Source organism: Pituophis catenifer, unplaced genomic scaffold, assembly GCF_029215685.1.
Source record: "Pituophis catenifer annectens isolate HBS135680 unplaced genomic scaffold, rPitCat1.0.hap2 SCAF_3, whole genome shotgun sequence".
Classification (NCBI taxonomy): Eukaryota; Metazoa; Chordata; class Lepidosauria; order Squamata; family Colubridae; genus Pituophis; species Pituophis catenifer.
This window is the reverse complement of record NW_027256883.1, coordinates 114,322,985-114,340,653: the sequence shown is the minus strand read 5'-3', so window position 1 is coordinate 114,340,653 and position 17,669 is coordinate 114,322,985. Positions and strand designations below refer to the sequence as shown.

Sequence of the window (17,669 nt, the reverse complement as noted above, 5' to 3'; positions counted from 1 at the left end):
TAATCATGATTATCAAACTAATCCAAACTGTTTCTCATCACACATGACCTTTACCTGTGAGCAAGAAATGTAGAACAAGAACTTAGAGGCATTTTGTTGCACATCAAATTTTATCCTTTAGTCTAAATATTCTATATTTATATGACTAAGTGATTTTACTGAAAAAGCAGAAATATCCAGAAACCTCCGAGTAATTGTAAAGAGAACTGAAAGTTAGTTTATGGGAATCAGAAGAACTCATTTAATCAGGATCTGGAAAATGCACCATCTGTCTTCCCACACACACAGGGCACAATTGTAACAGCATGTCTGAACTGTCTAGGTGTTTAGAGCACAGACAGATTGTTCTTTCCTGTCCTACAAATGGCATGGCTAATCACATGGTCACACAGACGTTTTAGATTGGATTTGGCATTTTTCTCCACCTATTGAGTCCTTCCCAAGGACCTGGGATAAGCAGATATCCTGTCTTGGAACAGGATGTAAGTTGTTCCAAGTAAAATTGCCTTTTGAAGTGATGGTGATCTTGTCAATGCTGATAGAACACCAGCAATGTTCTAATGGTGCTCCAGTTATTTTGGGATTGCGCCCAGGGCACTCTTCACTAATCTTTGCTTTCTTTTACCACTGCCATTCTACTATTTGCAGGTCTTTATATTTTGTTACTTTCTTCAGGTTTTTTTCTTCTCTCCTGCTGTCTCCAGGTATTGCCATGTCCGCTATCCAGACTTTTCTCTCTTTCTTATTGACCATTGTTAAGTCTGACTGTTATGTGGCAGTTCTCCTCCTTCATTATTTCCTGGAACATTTTTTTTTCCTTTTTTTAATCCCCACACCGGTACCGTTTTGACATTTGTGCTACGCTTACTAAGGTGTTGTGGTATAAATTCTTAAGGACAGCTATTGGCTTTGTATTTTTGCCTTGTTGGAACCAATAGATGCCTACAAAAGTTAAGATTTTCTACTTCAATTCCCTCCATCCTCTGAACCTCTGAACCAGCAACTATTACCTGAATCTAAATTTAGCTTTATGAATAACTGCTCCATTTTAATCTAACTCATTTCTGGCTGTGCATACAAGAATATGATGCTTTCCTTTGACAGAGGCTGGGCAAGGACCTATTTATATATGCACAAATAGGAACTTCAGTTACCTCTAGAGAGAATTATTTAAAACAGGGATGTCCAAACTTTAAGACCTGTGGGCATTAATTCCCAGAATTCCCCAGCCAGCCATACTGGCTGGGGAATTCTGGGAATTGAAGTCTATAAGTCTTAAAGTTGCCAAGATTGGACAACCCAGTTTAAAACATTCCAGAGCCAAGTGTTTTGATAGGAAGCCCCACCCAAATACAAAGTTCATGTGTTATGAAGAAACCTCCTGTCCTTTACCTCAGTTTCATTTTGACAGCTGCAGTCTAAGAAATTCTCTTATATTTTGCTTGTTCTTGCTTCCTTCCTTGTGATCTTTATTTTCTGGATTAACGATGTTTCACAATCCAAAAAACATGCAGGAGTCAGTTTCTTTAAACCTAAATTTACTTCTATATCTACAGTATTCATCTCATAGTTTCCCTCACTTTATCACATTAAACTTACGATTTGGTAAAAACTTTTTGTAATTGCACATATATCTGGGATGAAAAGTAAATGTACTTTTCTTTTGCATTTCTCAAGCAACAACACAATGCCAGATATAAATTCTGCTTTTCAAGATCTGGTTTAGTCTACAATTAATTTTAATGAAGGCATTATACCACTTCCTGGCAATTAAATATTACAAACAACATATGAGTATGTTTGGTTTGTCAGTTTGGTTTGTCTTTTTTATATATATATTGGCAGTTTGTATGAAGTAAAAGATTAATTCCAACTCTATTTTCTACCTTCCATTAAAGGTTCCTCTTATATCAACCATTATTTCTCATGTTATATGAAGGGGATTGCATCTCATTTCAATATTTTCAAAACGGTAAATTATTGGAGCTAAGAATGTTTACAGCTTAAAGAATACAAGTAAAATTATGCATTAAAATTAGAACATGCTAATTTTAAAAAGTCCAACTTCATCCAAACACTAAATGCAATTTTCTGTGAGAAGCAAAACAACTATTCTAAGCTCTTATTCCAAAATTTCCTGCATCTGGTGATACAGATAATTTTACAAGTTGTGGATAATTCCTGTTGCTCACACATCTTCACACATGAGCACTTGATCTTCAATTTGGCTTCCTTTTCTCCATTGCTCACTCTCAGCATGTATCCTATTCTTGTGTCCAGAGTGAACTCATTTTACTGCTTAATCCCAGGAAATGTGGATAACCATGAGGTGTGGAAGGCTAATGTGCAATGAAAGCAAATAAGAGCATGCTGATATATTAATTCAGTCTATAGATCTCAGGCTATAGATCTCAACAAATAACCTTTAGAGGGAGTCCAATGTGGCCTAGAAAAAAAAAATATACTTTTCCCCCCAAGAAAGAATATGTCCTAGTCCTATGTGTTATGAATTTTTTTTAAAATTGATTTATATGCCACCCTTCTCCGGAGACTCAGGGCGGCTTACAATGCGTTAAGCAATAGCCTTCATACTTTTGTATATTTATACAAAGTCAGCTTACTGCCCCCACAAACTGGGTCCTCAATTTACCTACCTTAGAAAGGATGGAAGGCTGAGTCAACCTTGAGCCTGGCGAGATTCGATCTTACTTTAATTGCAGACATCTGGTGTTAAATTACATTTATTTATTTATGAATTATTTATATAGCATCAAGCAATGCTGTTATTCCTATTCTACAGGAAAAAAACAAGTAACACGGAGTTGTTCATAAGGTTCGAATATTCAAAGGCATAGAGCAGTGATGGTGAACCTTTTTGGCACCAAGTGCCCAAACCAGAATGTGCATGCGCCAGAGCGCCGGAAACCCAAAGGCCAGCTGGCCAATGCACATGTGCACACCAGCCACCTAGTCTTTGGGTTTCCGGCACACACAGGCGGACCGGCCAGCTGGTCAATTCAATTCAAACCTTTATTGTCAGAATACATGTGTACAATGAGATTGGCTGAGCCGCCCTTCATGCACCCCCACAACACAATACAACTCACAGTAAAAGACAAAAAAAAAAAATGCCTAACTCAGTGAATCCTACTAACAAACACTCAGTCCTATTGCACCATGGGAACTTATTGCACGCCCTGCCAGCCCCGCAAGTCAATCGTACTATGTTGCTGTAGAGTTATTTTTCATTCAGGAGTCTGACAGCCCACAGATAAAAACTGTTCTTCAGCCTGTTTATGCAGCTGCCTCTCCTTCCAGATGGTAGGAGAATAAAGAAGGGCTGACCAGGGTGTGAGTCGTCCCTGAGGATTTTCCTCACTCTTCTAAGGCAGTGAGCCCTAGCAATGTTGTCTAGTGGTATCAGGGCACACAATGTTTTGTGCTGTGCTCACCACCCTCTGTAATGTCTTTCTATCCGCCGCTGGTCTTTGGGTTTCTAGCACTCTGGCGCAACCAGGTGGCTGGCGCGCATGCACGCCCTGAGGATGTGGACAGGATTCTGGGTAGACTGAACGCGACCACTTGTTTATTGGACCTGTGTCCCTCCTGGTTAGTGCTGGCTTCTCGGGAGGTGACACGAGGCTGGTTCCAGGGGATTATAAATGCTTCGTTGGGTGAGGGTGTCTTTCCTGCCGCCTTGAAAGAGGCGGTGGTGAGGCCTCTCCTCAAGAAGCCATCCCTGGACCCGGCAATGTTGGTAAATTATCGTCCGGTCTCCAACCTTCGTTTTGTGACGAAGGTTGTTGAGAGTGTGGTCGCGAAACAGCTCCCCCAGCACCTGGATGAAACAAAGTATCTGGATTCGTTCCAGTCGGGCTTCAGGCCCGGGTACAGCACGGAAACGGCATTGGTCGCGTTGTTTGATGATCTCTGGAGGGCTCGGGACAGGGGGTGCTCCTCTGTCCTGGTCCTGTTAGATCTCTCAGCGGCTTTTGATACCATCGACCATGGTATCATGCTGCACCGGTTGGAAGAGTTAGGGGTGGGAGGCACTGTGTTGCGGTGGTTCTCCTCCTTTCTCTCTGACCGGTCGCAGTCTGTGTTGACAGGGGGACAGAGGTCGACCCCGAGGCCCCTCATATGTGGGGTGCCACAAGGGTCAGTCCTCTCGCCTCTCCTGTTCAACATTTATGTGAAGCCGCTGGGCGAGATCATCCGTGGTTTCGGAGTGGAGTACCATCAGTACGCTGACGACACCCAGCTGTACATCTCCACCCCGGATCACCCCAACGATGCCCTTGAAGTGATGTCCCGGTGCCTGGAGGCCGTACGGATCTGGATGGGGAGGAACAGGCTCAGGCTCAACCCATCCAAGACCGAGTGGCTGTGGTTTCCGACGTCCCGATATAGTCAGTTGACGCCATTTCTGACTATTGGGGGCAAATCACTGGCCCCCACGGAGAGGGCTCGCAACTTGGGCGTCCTCCTGGATTCACGGCTGTCTTTAGAAGAGCACTTGACGGCCGTGACCGGGAGGATTTTTTATCAGGTTCGCCTGATTCGCCAGTTGCGTCCCTTTCTGGATCGGGACTCGTTACGCACAGTCCTCATGCCCTCGTCACCTCCCACCTGGACCATTGTAATGCTCTCTACATGGGGCTCCCCTTGAGGAGCACCCGGAGGCTCCAACTGGCGCAGAGTGCGGCCGCGCGGGTGGTAATGGGAGCGTCATGGCGCTCCCATGTGACACCTCTCCTGCGCGAGCTGCACTGGCTCCCGGTGGTCTTCCGGGTGCGCTTCAAGGTTTTGGTTACCACCTTTAAAGCGCTCCATGGCTTAGGACCTGGTTATCTACGGGACCGCCTACTACCACCAATAGCCTCCCACCAGCCAGTACGCTCTCATAGAGAGGGACTCCTCCGGGTGCCGTCAGCCAAACAATGTCGGCTGGCGACCCCTAGGGGGAGAGCCTTCTCTGTGGGGGCACCTACCGTCTGGAATGAGCTCCCCCCAGAGATACGGAGGATCCCGGATCTGCGCACCTTCCGCTGCGCTGTGAAGACTCTTTTATTCCATCAAGCAGGCTTGGCCTAATCTCCTCCCTCTTTTAATATATAAATTTTAAATCTGTTCTTAAATTATTGGGGTGTTTTAATTTGTCTGGGCCAAAATGATTTAATTTGATTTTAACTGGTTTTTTAAATTTTTGTATTTATGTATTTTATTGCTTGGCTGTTCACCGCCCTGAGTCCTTCGGGAGTAGGGCGGTATACAAATCAAATAAACTAAACTAAACTAAACTAAACTAAACTAAACTAAACTAAACTAAACTAAACTAAACTAAACGTGCCAGAAACCAGAAGAACAGCTGGCAAAAGCATGCCTGCCCACAGAGAAGTTTCTGCATGCCACCTCTGGTACACATGCCATAGGTTCGCCATTACGGGCATAGAGCAATATAAATACAAAAATAATTAGATGAATCTCTACTGAATATGGTTGTTCATCTGAGCACTGAATATAGATAGAGGCTCAGAGGTTCTCCTCCTTCAATTACAGAGAAAATGTATGCATTGTTCCACAATTATGTCCAACAATATTACCAGAATTCATAGAGCCACCACTTGTATCCATTTAAATAGACTTAACACAAGTTGATAACCTCCAGATGTGTTGGAGGAGAAATTATAGAATTGTAGTCTAACACTTCCAGGGAGTTAGAAAGGGCTAATTTAGAACTTTCTATCAACATGGTGTTTTTTTTCTTGGAGGGTTTTTTTTTGGGGGGGTGACTGTTCTATTTCTTTTCTGCACTTTTCTTTCCTTCCATCCATGCTTTTTAGCTTCTGCACTGCAACTCCTTTTTTTTCTCAATTCATAAGGAGCTGAAAGAGGCTACTTCTGCAGTTCATTTAACAGCTCACTTGGTTGCCATGGGAACTACAATGTTCAAAGTTTATTTTCCCTCTCTGACCTGATATTACACTGAATATTTTAATAAAAGCACACACAGACATATGCACACATCAGTGCACTGCATGAGTTTTAATCACAGTTCTTCTCCAGAAGTTTCATCTCTTAAGGGAAAAGAAACCAAGTTCAAGTCAAGTAAATAAACTGCATTTTTGGTCTTATGAGCTCTCATTTAATGCTGTTTTCAGAATTTTTTGTATAACATTGACCACTGCCTTTGTCATCAAATAGTCTCTCCCTTTAACATTATTTTTAAACACCTTAAACATAATATAGAGAATTATGCCGTATGCAGCCAACAAATGCTCTTCTTTAACATTTTATTTATTTAAAACATTTAAATATCTGCCCATCTTATACCGATCTATGGGCAGTTCCCAATCAAGAATTGAAAGAAAAATGTAAAAAAATATTTAAAAGCGTTAAAAGTGTAAACATGAAAAACAAAAACCTAGTGCCACGTCAAGCTTCCAACATGGAGTCATCTCATCTTATCCTTGGCGGGGGTGGGTGGGTGGGGACGGGGACTAGGTCTTCAGTGCCTTCTGGGAAACTAGAAGATTAGAGGCCTGCTGAACTTCAGGGGAGAGAGTGTTACATAGAGGCGGGACTGCTATGGAAAAGCACACTCCCCATTAGATAACAATATTTGGGGGAAGGGACTAGGAGTGTGCCTAGTCTATCTAACCTGATAGGATATATAGATGTTCTTAGGGAAAGGCAATCCCACAAATGATCTTAGCCCTGTGCCATAGAGGGCTTTAAATGTTATACACACCGGCACCTTTTAACAGTTTATTATTAACTGCCACTCCTTAATCTTTTTCAGCCTTATACATACTTTAAAATTGGCAAAGAATTCTGCATATGTAAGAAAGATTACTATCAACAGTCTGGAAGACTTTTTCAAGAAAGTGTAGAATGCTCTTTAGAGATGGAAACTGATGTGTGACAACAAATCTCGAACGAAGTTGAACTCCACACAGCAAATGTTGAGAAACTGATCCATTAATTATAATATTACCCTTTTCAAAGGCTTAGCAGAGAATGGAGTAAGATTATAAAAGAGCTCATAACATGTAGATAGTTGGATTTAATTTTATCATATAACATGAGTAGATTACAAAGGAATTGAATTTACCTTCTTACTCAATAGGCTCAACAGCACGAATATTTCTGCATTTAGAACAAAAGAGTAGAAGAGGGAGGTTATGCACTTTGATACGTAGCCTCTCAAATCTTCTATTTAGAAACAGCAAATATCTGTTTGATTGGAACTGACCTACACATACAGGTTTTCACACTATCCCTAAAATATGGCCCCAGTATTGTAGGGTATATGTGAGGGAGAAAAAAAGGAGGACGAAAGAGTACATTGGCCACACCCTGCAATGAGACTTTTTAATTAACAACAAAAGAAAGCATTGAATTGATTAATCAACTAAACACTGATTAATCTTAAAAGTATGAGGACATGCACAATTAAATCAGAGGCATTATATAATCAATAAAATTAACAACTGTAACAATTGTTACAGTTGTAACAACTGTAACAACTGAGGCAGACAGACATTTTTTCCTGAGTTAAAACTGAAGGCAAATTCAACTCTTATGCCTAAAAACATGGTTACTTGGTAACCATGTCTCATCACGCGGCTTTTCTGAGGGCAAATAATAATGCTGCATCTTTTTGCTGGGAGTGACTGAATAATCTAATTACACCAATACAGAGGCAGAACAGAGCTACAGAGGATGATCTAAAATGTGGTAGGTGGAAATAGAATCTAGATATATAGATGTAGATTCTAGTCTGTGGATAGCTGTTTGGGTTCCCAGATTTTTTTTTACTACTCCATTTATTGTTTCTGAATAACACTGGTAGTTGTGTTAAAACCCATGCATTTACACCTGCATAGATTTGAGGAATTAATGTTTTTAAGATTAGCTATGAGGCCCATGAGCTTAAATTACAGTAATTTTTAGAATTGATTTAAAAATTGAAATATGAATTTAATTAGGCAGGAAGAACAATAACTGAACAAGCAAGTGGTGAACTCTTAACTCTCTATACAATCTGTCCAAATCTTAATATCTAAGAAGCTGAAAAGAATCCATATGAAATATGAATCCAAGGAGCAGATCTCTCTATAACTTAACCCGATAAGAATCAAAATTGAGGTGAATTCAATCAAATTTGTCTGCAAAGAACTATGGAAATTGCTTACAATATGCCTTTTCAGCTAGGATGAGATAGGCTAATTTGGTTAATAAAATTCTAATTTTCAGGCGTACAGTTCTATGAAAAGCATTAAATAACCTGGTTTCTTCCCATGTCATAAGAAACAAATTGCCAGAAAATAATAGCTGGAATGTCATCCTATGTAGGACCCTTATAGATCTAGCCAAAGACATTTTGCCGTTATTGCTCAAACAAAGACAAGATGTGCAACCTCATTTCACAAATGGCGACTATAGAACTACAGAGTAGGTTATGAAGCATGCTAAACTCCATCCTCCAACAAAGAGGATGTAAAGAATAAAGTTGGTAAGAAAAGAATCAGGAGCTTGATAGTAAACTGTCATGATGCAAAGATTGAGTCTCTAATTCAGGCTTCTGTATATTTCAGTAAACAAATCTCCTGATACATATGTTTTCATTCTTGTTTTTTTACCAGCACTATTCTATCAGAGCTGTGTTTACGAAATAACTATAATGCCAAGTAACCAGTTACTAAATAAAAGCGCAGTGTTTGAAGAGCTGAGATTTACAGCTATGCTTGTATAAAGTCTGACAGAGCTGGGGTCTCACGAAGAATGGCAGAGGTTATTATCACTGTTTTCCCACACACCCCAGCATGTACTATCTAACATGCGTATCTCATTCTACCTAATGATAGGTTAGTTTCTGGAGATATTTTTTGCTCCATGAGGATCCTATCCCTATGCATTTATTATTTGATGCTATGCTTACATTAAACATGCTCTGATTTGGAATCGGTCTAGTTTTGATTGTTTTCTCTTCGTTCCCACCTCCAAATCCTCAAATAAGCAAGAAATAATAAATGTTAATTTGCTGAGGACACTCTTTGGCTAAACGATGATATAAAGGGCACTGAAGGAATTAATAAATAAATGCTAAGTATCATCACGATTGGTCTTTGGTAAAAGTCAAAGATTTAAAAAACCCTATATCCCAACACAACACATGATGTCTCAGACTATCTTAATATAAAAAATGTGCATCATTTAACTTTCCCCTGCATTTCTGGTGGTTTTTATGCAGAATATCATCACAAATCAGCTAAATCAGACAATATTTCTATTACAGGCCCTTAAATACAATAGGACTTTATTCTTGCAGTATTACATCTAGAAGATGCACTGAATACATATGAGATAGTTTGCTACTTCCCCTTTACTCCACCACTCCCATGAAATGTTTGTTCCCTGTGCTTAGAGAGTCATCACTACTAATGTAAGATTAGCAGCCATGGTTGGTAGCTATTGAAAAAAAAAATCCTCTGCCATAAATATTTCTCTTGCTTTCTTTCCATTGTATAATCCCATGAGAAATAGGGTTTAAAAAGAAGAAGAAGAAAAAGAACAAGGAATGATAGGGGTAAATTAAAAATTCAATTATGCAGTAGAATTTTTAGAAATCACCTTTCACTATTTAAAAAGGAGAAAATGAAAAAAATCAACACATCTATTGACAAGTTACAAGAAAGAGTGTAATATAAGCTTTATTGGAAAAATAATTTAATATACCACAAGGTGATTTAGGAACAAAGCATCTTCTACTTCCACAGCTGTGGCACTGATGCTGTACTGATTCCCAGAGAAACATAACCTAAAACTATGAATACTTTTGTGTGACCTAAGTAGTCATAGCAACATTCCAGGCACCTCTTGTGTTAGGAAGCTTCATTTATTTATATTTACACTCAAAATTGTCCAATTAGTCACCCATTTCCCCAGTGTTAGTTGTGTTCGTCAGTTGAATTGCTTAAAGCAATTAATGGTCTGAAAAGTTAAGTGACCTAACATTATTGAATAACACTTTTTACGTTATGGTAATGGTTGGGATGGAAAAGAGGCACTAAGGGACTGGATGGAGTCCTGCTGGGAGAAGTGGCAGAAATAGCAATAGCAATAGTACTTGGACTTATATACCACTTCACAGTGTTTTACAGCGATCTTTGAGCGGTTTACAGAGTCAGCATATTGCCCTCCAGCAATCTGGGTCCTCATTTTACCGACTTCAGGAGAATGGAAGGCTGAGACAACCTTGAGCCCCATCAGGATCGAACGCCTGGCAGTGGGCAGAGTTACACTGTACTACAGCATTCTAACCAAGGTGGCTCAGTGGCTAAGACACTGAGCTTGTCAATCTAAAGGTCGGCAGTTCAACGGTTCGAATCCCTAGTGCTGTGTAACAGAATGAGCTCCCATTACTTGTCCCAGCTTCTGCCAACCTAGCAGTTCGAAAGCATGTAAAAAATGCAAGTAGAAAAATAGGGACCACCCACTACAGCTCCTGTTCTTTTTGTTTTTGTTCCATCTTCTTACAGTTTTTTATTTGTTGATTTACCCAAACAGGAGAAGTTAGATGATAGTAATTATAATCTGTTTGAAAGAGACTCATTTTGAGTCAGGAAACTTATTTCTTTCAACAAATGACAAGGAAGGCTAATTTTGGAACAGGGATGGCTAATCTTTTAATGACCAAGTCAACACTTAATCTTTAAAAAGGGTTACAGGCTTACTTCTGGCTCTAGTACTCAGGTTATAAACCTCTGATTTAGTGTTTACATTTTGTGCTGAATTTTGGTTAATCTAAACTGGAAATATATGTTTATTACACTCACCTAGCAGAGTTACATGAAACAGAAGACAGGAGACAAGGTATAAGCTTGATATTCACCATGGCTGATATATAGCGATGTCTGAACACAAAGAATAAATCAAGAGACTGCTTGAGAACTTCAAACACTGATTTCAGAGCTCATTCAGTCTAAAATCCTGAGTAAAAAGGAAATTTACAACAAATAACACTAGAGAATTTATCACAGTTAATGACGGTTGAAAAATCTAGAGGCAAACAAAAAAGTGAAAGAAAGAAGAAGATTATGGAATGGAGGAGTTGAAAAAGGTCTGATAACTTTCTCAGAACATTACAAGCAATATTCTTATTCTTACAGAACAGAATGAGAAAAGCGGCTAGTTGATAATCAAGAAAATGTAGTGTTAACACTGGCTCTGAAGAGCACCAGACCCAGAATGCCACACTTTTGCTGCATACATAATTTTGGTTGTAAACACATTCCCTATTTTCAAAAACTGTTACTAGTTAATAGAAGTTCTTATTATTTTTCAAAATTCTCCTGCTTGTCTTTTGCTCAGGATTTTAACTGCAGTGCCTGAGCTATTTTTTGCTAAGACTGCACGAAGTCAGTGTTCAGGTTTTTTTTCTGCAGTCCCAAGTCTGATTGCTCCTCCGCCTTTTCAGTATAACTCAGAATCCTATATTCATTGCATGGCTGGAAAACAGCCTGTAATATATAATTCAGAATGATCAGCAAAAGACTGTTTATAATCTTCATAATTACAGAGAGGGTAACATGCGGTGGCAAAATTGAACGTGTACGGTCCATAGTAGAATAGAAAAAGCATAAGGCTAAGAAGAGTCAGTAGAGAAATACACTAAGCTCTAAGTTTGGTAGTGATGGAAAATTAAACACAGGTTTTGATTATTGCTGCCGTGCCTACTATTGCTATCATCAGTATCATCCCTAACATCCTAACCTGATGTATACTTGCCCCTCAAATTCTTCCTTCTTGATTCTCTTGAGTGGCCACCCATTATTTCTTTATTTCATGAACAACCACTGCTTCATGGTTCTTCATAGCTCCAAAGCAAATGCAGCTCTTGAAGAGTCATTTTCCCAGACTTCAATTTATGCTCAGAGGCCTGGGTTCGAGCTTCAGAGCAGCCCTAACGAGCCTTTAAAAAGATTGCTCCAAGCAGTGAGTTCTTTGCTCATTTCAGAAAGCATCTTGGACAGAATATAAGTATACGTGCACTATGTGGTGAAGGTATAGGTAATGTACACAGGGACATATTAATTTACTGTAGTTCAGAGCATTGTAGAGAGAATTTGAGATGAAATCTTGGTATAAAACAAAACCTTTTCCAATCCACTATATAAATATATTACAGCATAATACAATATAGTAGCACAAGAAAAATATTTCATTGTAGTGGGCTTAAAAAGATTTGCAAGATGTAGCTGAAGGTTTTTTGGCACCTTACCATGCCTAACAGTACTAGGGAAGAAAGGAAGATTTGAGCTGATTCCTTGGTATCATATGTTTCGAACTACTACTTGCTATTTATCTTAGGTTTACAAGAGGTTTTGAAATCTAGTCGTAACATTTATATCTACAAGAATTTCTGCCAAGTTGATGAGGTTTAGAATTTGTTTAAATAATAATTAAAAAAAAACAAGGTTAGGAAACAGAGTATAATTTCTAGAATTCTTTTCAGCCCCTTTAATCAAAAGAGAAAACTACACTGTCTTCTGTGTATTGTAATAATATAAAGTGTGTATGTCAGGGATGGGTTCTACTTACCTTTATTACCGGTTTGCACCCCCCCCGTGCGTGCACTTCTGCGCATGCGCAGATCACCTATGATGATGTCCAGGTCAGTGGGCAGAGCCTCCCACTGGTTTTACTACCAGGTTCTTGCGAACCAGTCTGAACCAGGGGCAACCCACCACTGGTGTATGTGTGTGCATGCACACATACAGATACATACACATACATGTATTATGTTTTTGCTCTCTGCTAGAAATGCATCATTTGTGCATTTTTGTCTATATATGTGGATTAGGAAAAACAGGATGGAGAATAGATATTCTACTCTGCTTCATTTAGCTATGAGCAGAGAAGAGAGGGGAATTTAGAATAACAATCAGCAATAGTCTGAACTGCTATCGTCCATAAGGATAGAAGCTCCCTCTTTCATGGGGATGCATACAGAAATTTCTTCTTGTCCTGTTTTTCTCCATAATACCCAGCCAGATTTGGTCCCCCACTCCTTTTCCTCCCCCCCGCCTTTTTCCACCACACCAAATAGGGCCCCTTTTTGTTCAGTTTTCACTGAATTATTTTGCTGATGAGCAGCAGGACAAATGGGCAAAATCCCATTTGAATGCCCTTTAAACAATTTCTTTCCAAGATTCCATTTGGATTGAAATAAAAAGAAAAACTGTAGTGGGGAGAAGTTGAAGAATTAACCTTCAAATTACAGAACTTGAAAATATTGTCAGTTTGGGTCTATCATTTAATACTGCCAAATGTCTATGGAGGTTCTCAGTCATCCAGGTTGTGGTTGTCCCAAAGGTGCTTTTTCAAGAGGCAACTGGACTTCCTTGTTTTTTCTTTGAAGACATTTCACTTCTCGTCCAAGAAGCTTCTTCAGTTCTGACTGGATAATGATCTTCACCATCCAGTCAGAGCTGAAGAAGCTTCTTGGATAAAAAGCAAAACATCTTCAAAGAAAAAAATAAGAAAGTCCAGTTGCCTCTTGAAAAAGCACCTTTGGGAATATTGCCAAATCTTTTTCCATGACTTCCTGGTCTGTTAGAAAGGAATAAGAAACGAGGATGGGGAGATTTTCTTGATCTTGTCCTCTCCTTTTATACTTCCAGATGCTCAAAGCTTTTGGTAGCATTTTTACATTTCTATAAAACCACATGGCCTGTTGCCATAGTGATCAGAAACTCTGTCTTTTCAAGTCTGGACTGATGATTTGCATTCAACTCCCATTTCCACAGAGAAAAATAAACAGAAACACACACGCACACACACGCACACACACAAACAAAATTGTACTCTAATTCACTTAAGCCTTACTCAGACAATTTTCTACTAGCACAACTACAATCTAAACTCTCCCCTCCGTAACTGCTCTGATTTATTTCACAGTGCTGCCAAACCTTAAATTGTCCTACAATTGGAGGATAAGCCCTACAGGATATACTAAAAGTTGGAAAGAATGGTACAAATTCAAATGAAATACAGGATTTAGAGGCAACTATCTTATTTCCTGAATGCTAGATTTTCTTGTCCACACAAGCACTGTGGGAAAGTATAGCTGTATACCTGAATTTCAGCCTGATTTGGAGGAGTTCAAAAAGAATTGTTGTTTCATTCTCATAAATATGTCTGTATATATTAGTTTGTGAAAACTAGAATATCCTGGTCTTTCAAGATCAAGTTTTTTTTCAGAGACTGTATACAGGAATTTTTCAATAGTCATCTGAGGTAACACTGTTGGAAACAGACAAACCAACTGATCCAAACCCACTGAGAAGCTGTTTGGCAAACTCTACTCAACTGAACATAAGCTGCTTCATGAGTCTATAAAGCATGAGATACTATTTGGATTTGTTATGTCTGATATTAATATGCTATGCCAGACTTGATACCTATCCAACAACATAAAATACTTTCCACAGTTATTCTCCATACAGGCCTTTTGTGGGATAGGCACATGATATCCAGTCCCCCCGCCCCTAAATTTCACTTCTACAAATACAAATTCTATGGTAGTATGTGAACTTTGTCAACCTTTCACACAACTTGAAAGGATGGAGGAAGCCACCGTCAGTTATGGAAAATGGGTAATGATTTCACAATTTAGAATGCAAATAAAAGCAGAGCTGTCAATTATTTAATTCATTATGTTTTGAGAAAGGAGTAACTTGCCTAATATCACTTCTCTAAATTAGTTCCTAAACAACAACAATAGCTTAAAGAAGTGTTGAAGCCTCTGTGGATGGAAAATCTCACCAAGGATGTCCATTGTTGGAATATATTCAAGGCCTGCAAAAAATCTTAATGAAACAGAATCTTATTGTGTTTCTTGCCTTCTGTGCTTTTGGAACTGTGGAATCTGAATTACAATACTCTGGGGGCTAGCATTTTATACCTAGGCACTTCAGGTAAGCTCCTATCAACGTAAGAAATACTTTCCCCATCTTAAAAAGATTAATAGTTCTGATGTAACATAAATTAGTGTGGACTTTTCCTCCTACAATTCCCACTGCCAAATTATGATGCAATTCATGAAAGGATACACAACAATAAAGCTGACATTCTTTAAAGTGCTACCAGATTTCTTCGGATTTTTTTTTTCAATAAAATATGGCTACTACTTTAGGCATTATCAACTGATTGTTTTGCTAAAGTTCCATCTTTACATTTTGCTAATTACCCAGGTTTAAGAATTGATGAAAAATCATCAGTATTAAATGAGATCTCTAACATACAGTATACTGTATATTAAATACATCTAATGCAACTGAAATTGTGAGTGCCCTGTGAGTAGAAAGGTGAGAAATCATCATCATTGAGTCAAAGAACTGGCTTACCCAGAAAGCACTCCCAGGACAAGATTGAGAACAAAAAACGATCCGATTATGATGAGGGGAATGAAGTACAACCAATTCCAGGTGGCTCCTAAGGCATCATTGGTCTGAAAGAAAAACAAAAATAAAAAATAACCTAAAATTGCACTACATGCAATCTTTGTTATACACAATGAAGTCTTTTTTATTAAATGTCTGTACACATACATGTAGTCCTATTTTATTGCTAAATTTATTCCAGTGCCGGCTGCTTGCTTTCCCTTTTGCACTGGGGACATAGAAGCAACCATCTTGTATTCCTCTTAGAAAAACAATCCATGCAACAATGACCTTTAACGTGGCTCCCAAACTGATTTGTACTCAACAGCTTTGTCCCTGTGGAAAGTTTGGCAATTCTAATGAGAACACTTACGCCTGTCATCCAAGATGTCACAGTTGACACTATACAGCATAGGTTGACTGAAAAGGACAGAGGTTTGCAGTAGTGATAACAAGAGGAAGTTTGTGACATTTTGACTGCAACTGCCATGTTCACTTTTTTCAGACTGCATTTGTTGCAAGCTCACCTAGAGCATAATGTTCTCATCACTTAATTGCATGTTGCTATTAATGTCCACAAAACGGCATTATTTCATCCTAACTAAAAATTCAGGAGAGCAGAACAGAGAGGAAGAAAGAAGGCAGCTGCTCAGGAAAGTACAAGTCATGAAGCAAAAGACTGACAGCTTAAAAGGCTTCTGGCAAGGTTGCTCAGGGTTGTAATATGGTTATTCATTGCCTTTTAATAAGGGCCTGCCCTCTCTCTTCTCTCCAGATCTCTCTTTTGTCCTTTTGACAAGGATTCTGTCCATGATGTTGGTCAGGACAATGATGCAGCAGAACGTGACTGTCTGAGAAAGGCAGCATCCATCTTCATCTTATTACTGTTCTTGGCAATAATTAAACCCTCATCTCTCTCTCTCTCTCTCTCTCTCTCTCTCTCTCTCTCTCTCTCTCTCTCTCTCTCTCTCTCTCTGACTCATCTGTACATCATATCCAAACAAACCAGTGTAAGAGCTTCATTTGAGCTTCTTAAAAGGCATAATCTCCAAGCACTAGTGGGGAAAACATTATTTTTAAAGTAGCTAGAATGCTTGACTTATGAGTATCACTAAAGGTCCTGAAGCTGCAACCTAGCCATCTTCTAAAACCCATATTGAAGTCTTCAGTATATCAGGCTGAAGTTTGTTTTTATTGTGATTCACTATCCCAGTCTAAACTAAAAAATGCATTTCGTTAAAAATTCTGGAGCTAGTTTTACGTACAGTACAGATACAGGCAGAGAATAGAATGGCAGAAAATTTGGTGGGAGGACAGATGACAGAAATGTGAAGTACTGAAAGACTTTTTTATAACCAACATAATCCACCACCCCCCACCCCGAAACCTTAATCCCTCTAGCTAAAGTATTTTTAGGATTAGATGTAAATCACCACTTCTATCAAGATTACCTGGATAACTCAATAAGACCTACAGAGAATTTTCATATGGACAGATGAAGCTACCTTGGGGGCACTGATAGGTGAGCTTGAAAGAACTTCCCCCTTCTCTGGCACAGTTACCAATTGGTTTCTTTTTGCAGAATCACTTGAAACATACAAAAAAAATGTAGCTTTGATTCTTCCTTTCTTTGATACTGTCAGAATTCTCTAGTGATGAGGAATGGTAAGGTGAACAAGTAGGCAGATAAATAAAATACTCTTCAGCTGATCAGAGTGCCCATCAGCATGAAGTCATTAGAGCCATTTTGAGGTATATGGAAAGACCTGTTTCTGGATCTCTTCTGTGAACCCAGTCTGGCAGAACAGAACGTATAAACAGTACGTATAAGTAAATATAGCAATGAAGGAACATTTTCAATGACGCATCACTTATTTCAACTATTTACTTCACTGTATCATTGAATGATCTCTGGTTCTTTTTCTATTATCTGAAAAATCATACACAAATAAAGAGGAGGTGGTGGAATCATGAACAGACAGTAAAAACAGCTTGAAGGAGACTGCACACCTGCACTGGGAATGTAGTTTCAATTAACAGCACTTTGAAGCCAGGATAGTAGCAGTGTTTTCTCCTGGGAAGAACTCACCTAACTGCTTAACTCTTCCTTAAATAAATAGTCACACATGGCAATTATCACATTATTCCTCAGAAGGGAGTGCAGAAGGAAAGAGAAGAATGGAGGAAAGGAAGATATTACATTGCAGTTATTTACCAAGA

General features: G+C 39.0%; 1 protein-coding gene across 1 annotated transcript in view; it reads right to left on the bottom strand.

Moving 5' to 3' along the window:
* The window catches only part of CACNA1E (calcium voltage-gated channel subunit alpha1 E), a 285,148-nt gene that overhangs the window by 138,582 nt on the left and 128,897 nt on the right, over positions 1–17,669 (bottom strand). The window contains exon 7 of the mRNA XM_070941053.1: positions 15,414–15,517. Coding sequence (XP_070797154.1) covers positions 15,414–15,517 — 104 coding nt within the window. The remainder of the gene's footprint in view (positions 1–15,413; positions 15,518–17,669) is intronic.